This window comes from Colossoma macropomum, unplaced genomic scaffold (genome assembly GCF_904425465.1).
Source record: "Colossoma macropomum unplaced genomic scaffold, Colossoma_macropomum, whole genome shotgun sequence".
Taxonomy (NCBI): Eukaryota; Metazoa; Chordata; class Actinopteri; order Characiformes; family Serrasalmidae; genus Colossoma; species Colossoma macropomum.
Window position 1 is genome coordinate 10,286,119 of NW_023494790.1, and position 13,347 is coordinate 10,299,465.

Genomic DNA, 13,347 nt, shown 5'->3' on the forward strand with positions numbered 1-13,347 from the left:
ACAGTTTGAGCAATGGCAGATAAACAGCAGAAAAAGTCAACCATGAGGAAGTATATCTATAGACAAGCAATTTGTCACCTCTATTCATCCTGAGTATCAAGTGGAGGTACAACATTAAAGAGCTACTTCACTACAGGTTGACACTTGAAATTATGACCTTCCAACAAAACAACAAAAAGCAGGAAGTCCCCACTAGAACCAGCTATAGTCTCAGTTTCTGAAATGATGAGAAATAAATTACCAACAACAGCCGAACTGCAAATTATAACTAAATAATAACAGAATTCATTGCCTTGGATGACCAATCATGCTCTAAGTTTGAGTTGAATTTCATGGCACACACTGCAGCCTACATACAGTAATAATTTCTGGTTAGTTTATTTTATGTAAACTGTTTTTATGCATTGTCAGCACAGAGCTACACATTGCAGATGTTACCAATAATACATAGTATTTTTTTTTTTTACCAACTAGTTTTTGTTTAGTACATTTAATCAAAAGCATAAATAGAAAACATTAACTCTCGGTTTTTGGCCACATGTGTTTTGAATTTCAGCTTTGGTTTCAGTTGGGGATTTTCATTTCGGTGAGTCACCAATACATCTAAACAGCAAGATAGACAGAAGCTCTCTCTCTCTTACACATACATAGATGCACACTAGTTCACACTACTTAAGACAATGCAACAATCCACACTTTCAGGGTGCATTTACACTTTTTATATAATATACAATATAAAAGCAGAGGGTTATATCTGAATAGATTTGACTGCAAATTTGTCTAGATGCCTGGCACTGAGTGTTCCATCTTTTGTATGCTAAGCTTCGAGGCTTTCTCTCTTTGGAGGTAAGGTTGGGAGACAACAAAAAGCCTCTACATTTTAATGCATTTATGATTATACCTAAATGAGCCTTTAAATGTCATAACCTGCATTACCCACTGAGTGCTCACTGTGAATTGCTTGCAAAGGTGACGCAACCCTTGATTTGTGTGGATTTAAGAACATGGTCATTATGTTCTTTTCATTACTTTCATTAATATTGCTCTTTTATTGACACAACTGTTATAATATTGGTAGACAACAATCAATTTGCATGTAATTTAGCCTATATTTTTTTAACCGGAGCACTGACACCAACTACAAATTAACCTGCATAAACATGTGTGCCACTGAAAGAAAACAAATGCTTTCATTTGAGTCATCAGCATCACCCCAAAGTTTTTGGTTTTTTTTGTGGTACCTTGACCATGCTGGTGGTCTCTGCGTCGCTGTTCATCATGGTGCTGAAGGAGGTGAAGAGATTCCTCAGTGATTCCATGAAATCTGCCTCCCCCTTATTCTCATAGAGCCTGAAGAAGAAAAACACAAAGACACAGAAACATAGCTCAGTGGCCTGACCAGGGTGATAAACAAAACCTCTGGGAGAAGGACCAGTTGGCCGCATCCCTGTCCTCAGATGACAGTCTGGCCAGTGTGTGCTCGGTATGCTAATGCACCATATTAAAATAACCCAGCCCTCATTGCAGAGCCAAGCTACATGCAGAACAATGCTCAAAAACTCATACACACGCACTTGCGCACACATCTTAATTCATCTTCAATTAAGCATGAGCAAAAAGTGTGTTAGCCTAGGAATGGGCAATATGGGGATATTATGCTGGTATCTTGATAGTTTACGTTACAATAAGACTTTATGAGGATATTAGGACTATGGTCAGTATCTCTACACTGACTAACATCAGATTTCATTAAAAATATTTTAGAAGAGGCTCTCGAGTATCAAAGTGGCCAAAGGTTTCAGCCTATTGTCAGGAGATCAATTCCAATTATGCACAGCCTAGAGACCATAAGTGGCCCTGTTCAACTGAGTGTAGGGCAGCGTAGATTATGAAATAGTGAAAAAGAAAATCATGGTTTTAATAGCATGTGTCTATTCCAACTCATCTAACCTGTGTGTATTTTGAGAATTTTGTTTTTTGTATTGTGATGTGATATATCTTGAATTCTGAAGTCAAGATTTGCTTCAATTTTCGATATTTTGTGTTAAAAATGTGCCGTTTCTACTAAGCAATTTTTCATAGTAAACAGGTTGGTTTGGCTCAGATAAACAAAGGATCCCGTTAATGCCCGTCATGCCAGTCCTCTATTTAAAATAAATAAATAAATAAAAATAAATGAGCAGGGGCGTGAACCTGGGGAGAAACTGAAGGGCACACTGTCGATACCGTTTTAAATTTAAAACATTCACTTTCAGATTTTTCAATGAAGTTAACTTCCACTGTGATGTACGCCTAGTCATTTCCCGCTTAACTGCATACGCCAAACCATGAAGGATTTAATCACAAAAAATTGGCTGCCTTCACTGTAAAAGCAGGCACTACTGAACTGAAGTAGCTCACTTCATGACCACAAAGCAATGATCAGTGAACAGTCACTGAAATGGCTCATGCACACAATGCATATCTTCAGTGACAGCCAGCACTACAATCTATCAAAGCAATGTCTGACATCACATGTAAACTAACACCACACACATGTATACACCCCTTTCACCCACAGACTGCAACTTGGAAAGTACAGAGAATTACTATTGATCGAACACAAGCGCTCGTTTTCTCATTCTGCTTTGTGAGAAGTGCGAAAATCTGTAAAGGATTTCCGCCATTGTAATGCCACAGAGAGCTTCTCAGCAAGACAGCGGTTAGCTCCCACCAGGGCAGGACATACACGCACAAACACAAGGGCAGTGACTGCAAAAAGCCTACAGAGATTGAAATGGATTTGCGGGCATTGCTTCAAGGCTCAACAACAAGCCCTTCTAGCTACCCTCAGTGTTACACTTGTGCTCGCACACACACACATACATATACTCAAACACAGTCACACACTTATGCCAGGAGCAGCTGTAGATCAGGATGAATTTGTCAATCAAATTACTTTCCCTACTCATATTTGGTCCTCTAGGTTCAAATCCCAGTTGTGCCATGTGTCTTCTATAGCTACGGGCAACCAAAACACACTGCGAGACATTGTTACTCAAGGGGAAAAGATGAAGCGGTGGCTATTTCCATCTTTCCTATGAAGCATGGGCAAGTGTGGCACATTTGTAGCCACATGCCAGAGAGAAGTATTTCAGGAAGTACTACAAAATGATTTGACAATGACTAACAGTATCAATGCAGAAATAAATAAAATAATCTAAATCCCAAGACAAATGACAAATAGAACCAATGGTGACAATAATATCAACGTCACAGAAGTCTGTAGAGGTTTGTGAGCTATATAAGCTAACTGCAGCATTTGTAAAAATATAGTGGCAGCCCAATAAAGCCCCATATTTGTACAGCCAAATCGGATTCTCATTTACACCAGTTTCAATACAAGATTAAAATCCATATAAGAAATAGATGATAACTGATAATCAGTCATGACCATTAACAGACTTGTGCCCAGTAAATGTTAACCAAGTTACTGTGGTAAAAGCATATTTACCGCTGGTTTTAAAAACTGTCATTCATTTATTGATTTATTTCATGCAAATTACAGCAAGACACTTCCCACATATAAACATTAATGCACTTTTAACTATGCTGGGTGATGGGACATCAATACATCAATACCACATCAATACCACACTTTTTGAACCTAGCATAGATGACAACGTAGCTGCACTAGTTAAATGTGCTCAGTGCTGCAGGCAGATGTCATGGCTGTACAAAAAAGTGCCTCTATGGTATGGCATACAGCTTCATGACATCCTCAGACCACACCATCAAGTTTAACATGTTAGAAAAAACAGCTTCACGTTTTGGGAATAAACATGGTAAAATTGGGGGAGAAAGAAAAAACACGTCTCTGCTCTCTCTCCAGCAGATAAAACAGGCCTTTTCAAACAGCCTCAGATGAAATCCCTTTGGAGAAGAAGGCATCACGCTAATCAACTCTGGGACAGTAAAGTTCATGTGGCAATTTTGTTATTTCTTACTAGATTACACTAGATACAGTTTCATGGCCTAACTAAAGATAACAGTATACTATAAGCCTAGTTTGTACTGAGCTGTGCATTTATTATGTCCTTTTTATTTGACAAAGATTAAGATTCAACTCACACGCTATCACCAGACATGTGAGCAAGGGTAAAAAAAAAAAATTACTGGATGAAAAGGTGAAAGGAAAAAACTGCTAATGATGGAAATTAAATGCAAATAAAATGATGGAAATAAAATCCTACAGAGAGACGTCACTGCTGCCTCAGGTACAACTGGTAGTCTCTGCTGAAGGCTTAAAATGGTTAAGCCCATTTTTGCTGTGTGCTCTCGAGAACAACCTGAGGAAGGGCACTGTGTTCTCTCCCTGTGGGCCTGAAGCTCATCACTTCCTGTGAACTCAATTTATCCAGGGTCATTATGCCACACAGCACCTCCCCAAACTGTGACCTGTAGCCTCCTGCACAGCAAGGCAGTCTGTTAGCACTAAGCCTGCCAATCAAGACGGCAGCTCCATACCAGCCACTGCAAGTTCCAAAGTTGAACCTGGAAATGATTCAGTCTTTTCTAGAGCCTCACTTTGGAAAGTAACAAAATGTGATTAGTTATGAGAACTTAATCCAAAATTAAAACTCCGGAGTGGCAGATTTAGGCTGTTTTGTCTGTTGATTTGTGGACTGTGCACAATGAGCTTTAATAATTACCTAGATATACATCATGCCAGTATACTGCCGTAGCATGTTTAGCCATTCCAAATATGCACAGAAATCGAGGTTAATCAAGAAGACACGGCACAATACCTCAGTAACAGCCTGATCTCGGCTGGCTTCCTGGACACAGATTATGCCCTGGTTTGGAATTAATTTAATAGAGAACTAGTGTAAACAATTTTGATCCAAGACCAAGCTTAACAATCTCTGTCAGGGGAAAACTACCCCACTATATGGTCCACATGCAAATTTCAATTAAACAGATGCAGTGATTGCAAAGTGGAATTAGATTCCCAGTCGGCTTTCTGGAGATGTATATATAAGATGAGTGATACAACTGAGATGAGTTATGAGAGTAAATTCAGGCTTGTGTTAATAAAGAGTCTCCAAACACAAGAGCTGTTTCAGAACCAGGTCTGATTTTTTAGTTCATATTAAAACAGTGATTATCGATATTCTAAACTGAAATTCCAGCAGTAATTCAGCGTTTATAGACACATTACTTTTCATCCTCACCCAACAGAGTGAAAGAGGCAGACCCTGTGTACTTAATTCTTGTCCATTATGAAACATTTTGTACTACTTTCTCTGTAGTGTAAAATCTAATAACAATAACAGTTTTTAGGGTTAAGTACAATTAAGCTCAACAAAAAGGTTCTTTTTAATACAAGTGAATTACTGTTCAATCTGGCTTGTTAAATAAGAATAAATAAGAATTAAAAAATGTAAAAGTGAGGGAACGTACTGGTTAAAGAGGACCCGTGATCGCACAATGAATTTGAAGATGTACTCCAGAGCCTTCATCGCCTTCAGCAGCTGATCCGTCAACTTCTCTGCATGGTCCACATAGTTCTTCAGAACTTTTGTCAGTTTCCTGATAAACACAAAGACACTCATACATAGACCTGCATACATGAACTTGATACACTACACAGCTAAAAGTATGTGGACACCTGTTTTAATCACAGAATAAGAGCGCAGACATCATCCAGCCAGACAGCATCGTGTATAAGGGTGCATGATCGGTTCATTTTGTAACGTGACTGCTTTATCACATCAGTTCCCTTTTCAAGTTTCGTCCTGTGGTGGACAGCGGTGGAGACAGAATTCCTCATAGACATATGGAGCGAAGCAGGCATTCAAGCACAAATCGCCACAGTTCATGAAACATTTCAATTGTCCCGCTTGAGTGTGCGTATCCAAGAAAAACTGTAAAAAGCAGCAAACAGATGATACCATTTTGCAAATCTGCACACAAAAAAGTGACGTGTGGAACTGTGTGATCAATCAGAACTCAGAATCGGTCCTGGGTACAGACTGAAGTGTTCGGGACAAGTGTGAAAACGCCCTAAGTGAGTTAAGGTGCATAAAATCAAGCACATAGCAAATGGCAAATTTACAACCTGATAGATCTGCCCCCGTCAACTGTAAGTGCTGCTTTTTTTTGGGGAAACATGGAAACGTCTTGGAATAACAACACCTCAGCCACAAAACGGAAGGCCATACAAGCTCACAGAACGGGACACCTTTGACTGAGATGTTCAATAAAACACATGGATATACTGTTCAGGGGTCCGCATACTTTTGGCCACATACTATTGAAAAACAACAATTATTACATTCTCAAAGTACATCAGCACTGATTAGTGAGGTACATTAAGCCTGAATCTAATTTACATTAGCAGCACTCTTTTCATTCAACCATTCATTATAAGTGGGAACCTGTGAGGAGATCCACTCACGTGTAAGCCAGAGTGGCACTGAAGTGTTTCCGGATGTAGGTCTCCAGAACGGGATTAAAATGATGAAACTTTCTGTCCGCTATCAGCCCAATAATGAACACCTACCCAAGACACAAAATCTCATTAAAACATAACCCAGCTTACACCAAGTTTTATTTAAAAACCAACTAAAATAAGAAGAAAGAAAGTGAGAAGAGGAAGAAGAACACAAAGCAGAACAGTAAAAAAGAACAATTTTCTCACTTAAACTGAAGGGTGCTGAAGGCTTTTACACTACCCTCTCTAGCATATGTAATGATAGTAAATTAATAAAACAATTCAAAAGTGTGAGAAACAGAACATATTTCACAATACTTGCTAAATGACCTATAGTTAAAATTTCTGAAACATATCTAAATCATTAACACATAATACAAAGTGTTGTTAAGATATAAAAGGCCATTTCATACTGCTGATGGGTATACTACATAATGCATTTACTGTTTAATATTAAGTAACTACTGACAGTGCTATTTAACACAAAGCAACCTTCCTCAACACACCACCTGCTCAATTTTGGTGCCAGGCTTATATGTGTATATGCTGTGACGTAAAAATATACCTATGGTTAAAACAATATTTCACACAGCATATAACACCTTTCAATGACAATCTGTCCTTGATATAAAAAGTTGGTTCTAATATAGACTGTCTGCAGGTATGAAAATAGCATGAAGCACATTGGTGTACACTTGCGTTAAGCTTTGAGACATTTTTATTTGATCTTTGGAGCCATATAATTAGACAGAGACAGGTTTTTGTTGTGGCTTTCCAGCATGTTGAATTTCAAACTACTACTTAATTTTTCTACATATTCACTGTAGCATTAAGTTCTCTTTTTGAATTAAAGTAAACCTTTCAGTTTATTCATTGCAAGTAGCTTATAGTTGCTGTTTGAAGAAAATCTAAAAAAAAATAATTACAGGAGAATAAAAAACATTTGTAACATTCGATGTAAACTAACGTAACAAGAATTTAAGTCATCTTAAACCTTTTCTATTGGTCCATTCATCATGAAGTCTTGACTCAACATAAAGGACAGCTAGCGTTATCAAATGAGGTTACAAAAAAATGGAGCCTTTAGTTTGTTCCAACAGTGATGATATACTATATTGATGTTTTCCTTTGTCTTCCATGCACAGGTGAAGGTCTTACCAAGGCATCAAAGACCAGCGTGTCAAACGTGTCACTGTCAGAGTTTTCCATCATAATGTTAAACAAAGCATCCAAGGTGTCCTGCAAAAACTGGAAACACATCAGGAAAGCCCTTGTTATACTGATTAGGTTTCAATCAAACAAACTTCATAGAAGTGCCATGCAGTAAACATCAATCATCAAGTGGTGCTACAAACTACTTTATAAAAAAACAAGTCTACAACTGGTTCATGTACAAAGTAGACCAAGGCATTTCCCTCTAAGAACAAAACTGTGCTTCAGAGCTCTCAAAAACACTAAAAGATAGTGTTATTTATTTATCTATTTATTTAAGAGCATCTATTCCAAATCATTGATTTATCATAAATCATGCACACATGGTACAGCAGGAGATGTCAGTTCTAAGGTCATCATAAAATCATATGAAATCACATTTGTTAGGTTGCAATGACCGAAAAACGGAAGCCGGTCATTGGACACGTGGTAGAGTAAAATTAATTCACAGTTGCAGTAATTCTGTCTTCACCTTGTTGAAAAAAAATAAAGAACTTGCGAGAGAGAGAAAAAGTTCAAACAAATTTCAGGAAGGAAGCTGCTAAAAATCACCTTAATTATCCTGCTCCACAAAAGACACGCAAGTTCCTTTACTTTCTAAAAAAGGAACAATTTAATATAAAAAAAAAGATATATATATACGTAACAACTCAAGCCTATTGCTATTCTTAGAGAAGGACGTCACTGTTTTTAAACACAGGGTAACATTTATTTATTTATTTATTTATTTATTTATTTATTTATTTATTTATTTTCTTTTGGTCTTCAGGTGTTGAATGTGAAGCTGCTCAAGATCAAGAAAGGAGCCAGTGCAAAAATCAACACCTATCATTAAGCAAGGATGTTGCACCTCAAATACTATTTAGCAGACACCTGGTTCGCTGCCATTAGAAATACAGATCGCATAAGTGAACAACTATTTGTCCCCTTAAGCTGCCTTTTCGCAAAACAATGTTCGTCTTGCTCAACCACACACACTAAGCCTCATCATCCTAGGGTTTATTTGAGGCTATGGTGTGTGCAGCGTTTGCAAGTTGAAACAGATGCAAAAATGCTTTAACCATCACCTAGCGAACACCTGCCTGTGCTGTGAAGGAGTACAGACTGTGAAGAGGCTACAGTTAACTGCAACTACAGACAGTACATATACATAAATCATACTCCTGTCAGAGAGAGTGAAGGAAAGAGAGCAAGAGAGAAGGAGAGAGAGTGAGTACCATTAAGAGATAGATAAGAAATGGCTTGTCAATAACAAATGATGTGTCAGCATTAAAACAACATGCAAATCCAGAACATGCACCATCTACAAATCAATGAACGGCTTCACAATGCAGACATACTGGTCAGCATACAGATCTGTCCTGAAAGGTCTTTGTATATGTAAGTAGCGAACTGGCTTTAAAATGGTGTATAAAAGGGGTAACCATCGACATAACCAGGATGCTAAAGTTTTACAAGTCAGTATAAAACAAAGTGAAGTCTGAATCTCCCCCAGCAGGTTTCACTAAATTGTTTGTTTACTGGTCTTCAAAGACCTGAGTGATTCACAAGATAAATATCTCTTGTACAGCCTCCATTTTGACTATTCTACCTAGACCAACTATGCACATAACACATATGTTGTAATTGTAAATGCAAGTCTTTTCGAATGCTCTAGCACTTCCAAGTTCGTTCAAAAGTTCTTCTACTGTCCAGACTTGAGCATTTCTCATTACTGATGACAATCTCTCTCTCTCGTTGATAAAGTAGTGCAACACTCGGTGGCTTGACTTTGAGGGTAGAGAGCTCACAATGGAGGTCACAGTGGGAAAGAAGACATTTTTTTCTATTCCTGCTGCATCTCTCTCTGAACCATCCCTCACCATCTCTTGATAATTTATTGCCTTCAAGCTGTGAGCTAAACCATCCAGCTGGGAGGACAGGGCTGCTAGGAAACTGGTGAGAGAATGATTGTGTTAACAGTGGTGTTTTCTAGGCCTCAAAAGAGTACCTGTTCACTGGTATGTCTGGAATGAAGAGCTTTGTTTTCAGTGAACCAATGGAAATTAGCTAAAAAAATAATAAGTTTTAACAGCAACATCTAGAACATCAACTATAATTCTAGAATAACAGGAAGCAAATATATAAGCGACCGCTCTGAGGGACACTGTGTTAAGCCTGTATCCTGCCTGTTTTGTTCATTACTGGGTGCCTTCAAGCTGTTTGGTAAAACACAGCTGTACCTGTCAAGGCTAGTACTGGAGCACTGGGGAAAACATCATGAGAACACTCAAATGATGTTTCAAAGATGCTGTGAGGACATCGAAGGAGTGCTATTTCAGCATGTTAAGACGTTTCCTGCCAAACAGCTATAGGGTCAAACAGCCCTCCAGGCACCATAATGTATCGAGATGGTAGAGCGAGTATCACTATCACAATTTTTCTAGCAGTTCATTGTAATGGAGGAAAGTGCACAGTTTGCTGGATGTCAACATGAGATGGACAGCCATTTTATGGGCCTTGCAATTACACCGTGTGCACTGGATGGTCTCTGTCCACTCTCCCTGCTGTGGGACATCATTGACCTTCAATGATTTCACAAAGATAGGGTACCTGCAAGAATCCTCTGTTGCCTGAAAGACATTTCTACTTCTTTTAGAAATGTCCTAAAAGATCAGTGCTCCAAATCCAAGTCATCGACAAACCCATGGCTGATTTCAGAGCAACAGTTAAATGGTGACATAATGAAATTACAACTTTGCAACCGTTTCTTCAAAATTCTTAATACAAACTAAGACAATTTTTTTTTGCTGTTGTTGAATATTTAAGTTACATTTTATGTATTAGTAAAACTAATAAGATCATAAACAATTAGTAGAACTTATAAGTCATAAATATATAAAAGTGTGTTGTGCAGGGTAACAAAAACACACACCTTGACCACCTCTCCTCCATCCACCTTCATGAGCTGGCGAAGGTTCTGCTGGAGCAAGCTGGTGTTGGAGCGCCATTTCAACAGACCAAGCAAATCCACTGCAGAGACACAGAGAGAAAAGGAGAAAAGCACAATTACTAATTAGGACTCACACCACTCTTATTCCCATCAGAACTTTAAACCAGCTATGGAAGTAGAAGTAAATATGAAAGGAGTAAACTTCAAAGTGAGTGAAGTGATTGCCAGACCACCACGAGACACTGACCACGTATTTCATTCATCTTTCTTTTATCATAATTGTCTCTATTTGTCAAAGACGAACTGCCACAAATCAGCAATATTTCAGAAATGTAACTAAAGCAATGATTTCTTGGGCAGTCATCCAAATCAAGTGATCAATCTACAGCTTAAGACTTTAGCAACAATCTACTAGAGGTATATATAAAAAAAAAAGCTCAAATGTGATGACTATATATGTTATCATCGTAATTTGCCAAATATCACTGTGTGTTTAGCTAATGAAGGGTTTCCTCAAAGATTTATGGAGCCAGAAAGAAAAACTCATCTGTATTTATTAGGCTTTCAAATGCAATATCAATTAGAACAGTGTGATGAGGTCAAGGCTTTACAGCATGTAAAAGAAATGAGCATTCCCAGACCAGGGGGAGCACTACATAGGTTTGTCTTTTTCCTCACGTTCAGAACCATCAGCCAACTGTGTTTGCACACTGTGGAATTAGACCTTCGCATTTAACCCATCCATGCAGTGAAACACCCACATGCACACTAGTGAACACACACACTAGGGGGCAGTGAGTACACTTGCCCAGAGCGGTGGGCAGCCCTATCCACGGCGCTCAGGGAGCAGTTGGAGGTTAGGTGCCTTGCTCAAGGGCACTTCTCAAGGGCACTTCAGTCATGGACTGTCAGCCGAGGGGATCGAACCGGCAACCTTCCGGTCTCAGGGCTGGTTCCCTAACCTCCAGCCCGCAACACACCTGACTCAACTAAAGAAAGCTGCCATTGACCTCATCTTACAAAATATCATAACAGTAAATCTTTTAGACTCTGGCTATGTCTTGTTTAACTTCTTAAAATCTGCAGCTAGCGTGAGTGGGCTGTTTGCATGTCCATGGTGGACACAGGAAAATGGATCAGTATTGAAGCTTTCTGTGCTACCATGTTTTCTATCACTATATAAAAGAAGCACCACGCTGCATTTATTGTTGGATGCAGTGAGGAAGCATGTGCACACATTCAGAACAGAATTCAGATAGGCTTATTACTAATCTGTTTCATCAGAGTAACAATAAAAGGTAACTGAAGCATGAAGTGTATTAATTTACATTCATGTATATTCATACATTTCACTGCTGTCGGAAGACAAACTCAAATCTCCATTTTTGACGTTTCAGTTTGTGACATCATTTGAAAATACCTGTTGCCCTTTACACTGCGTGTAAATTTCATGATAGATGGACTAAAAGAAATGGGCCAAAATGACTTGGGAAAAGTCTGGTTCCATTGAATTATATTAAAAGTAAAGTAGGTTTTTTCCTTCGCCTGTAAAGTTATCTTCTTGGACATACAAGGTTTTCTTCCAACAACAGCGATTTGTTTGCATCCCTAAAAATGTGACAGCAGCACTAAGAAAATAAGTTATTAAACGAGAAGAGTAGAAGTCTTTTTTCAGTCCTGAAGGATTAACTACTTAAGTTATTAGACTTTATTACACCAGAAAGGGGACTAAAAGAACTAAGCCCTAAAAACTAAGACAAAGGCCAATATAACAAAGAAATTGCGCCCTTTTCCAAAAAAGCTAACTGTATCAATCAAAGGTCTATGCTCATAGGGCTCAGGCATTTTTTTCTTTAATAGATTCCACAGTTCCTATATGGACACTCATGGCCACCCACTATAACTCACATAGACGTCGTCATGACAGTGAGCAGGACTGACATTTAAAGCTTCCACCAGAAATGAGAGGACCAAAAGGGTGTAAATCAACAGGACATTGGAGGCTAGGAGGAGCACTGTGTCCTGGCATCTTTTCAGTCGAGGCCTGTTCCCTCAAGAACTCACAGGCCAAGACAGGAGTCTGAGCCATGGAATGCTAAATCAAACCGACTCGAAGTTTCAACCAATCTCTCACGACTTTCTTCACCAAGATACGTCTCCTCTGATAGAAAAACAAACACACACCCCTCAAGGCATACAATGAGGCCGTAAGTAACTGAGCAGTGACTTTTATGTTTTTCCTCCATACTCCAGCATAGCAATGTAACAATGCATCAATGTGACAATGTGCATTAAGGAAAGTGGACATTCTATTAATTACTGTATGAAATGTAATTCCATTGTTTAGGCATCAAAGTTCACAAACAACCAGCACTAATCAGCTTCATTAGTATGTATTAGTATGTTCATTAGTAAGCTGTGCACTATGGATACAGCCACCATTTTTCTTCATTCATGTATCGTTTCAAAAATTGTGAGAATATCAAACAGTGAACAGAGTATTGAGAATCACGTCAAATTATATGAAAATGAAAAAATAACCATGAGGTCAAAGTACAGAATATCAGCTTTAATTTAAAAATATTTACATATAAAGGGGGAAATGTAGGAATTTTGTATAGTCTCCTAAAATGGTGTGGAATGAAATCAGCTGCACAAACCTTGAACAAAACTAAAGCCTAGTGCCTGATTGGAAGTCCTTTGCAATCAGTGACTGCACTCCCTGAAT

General features: G+C 38.4%; 1 protein-coding gene across 1 annotated transcript in view; it reads right to left on the bottom strand.

Annotated features, from left to right (window-relative positions):
• The window catches only part of dock1 (dedicator of cytokinesis 1), a 293,715-nt gene that overhangs the window by 194,374 nt on the left and 85,994 nt on the right, over nucleotides 1–13,347 (bottom strand). The window contains 5 exon segments of the mRNA XM_036572082.1: nucleotides 1,242–1,350; nucleotides 5,443–5,571; nucleotides 6,440–6,540; nucleotides 7,634–7,723; nucleotides 10,602–10,699. Coding sequence (XP_036427975.1) covers nucleotides 1,242–1,350; nucleotides 5,443–5,571; nucleotides 6,440–6,540; nucleotides 7,634–7,723; nucleotides 10,602–10,699 — 527 coding nt within the window.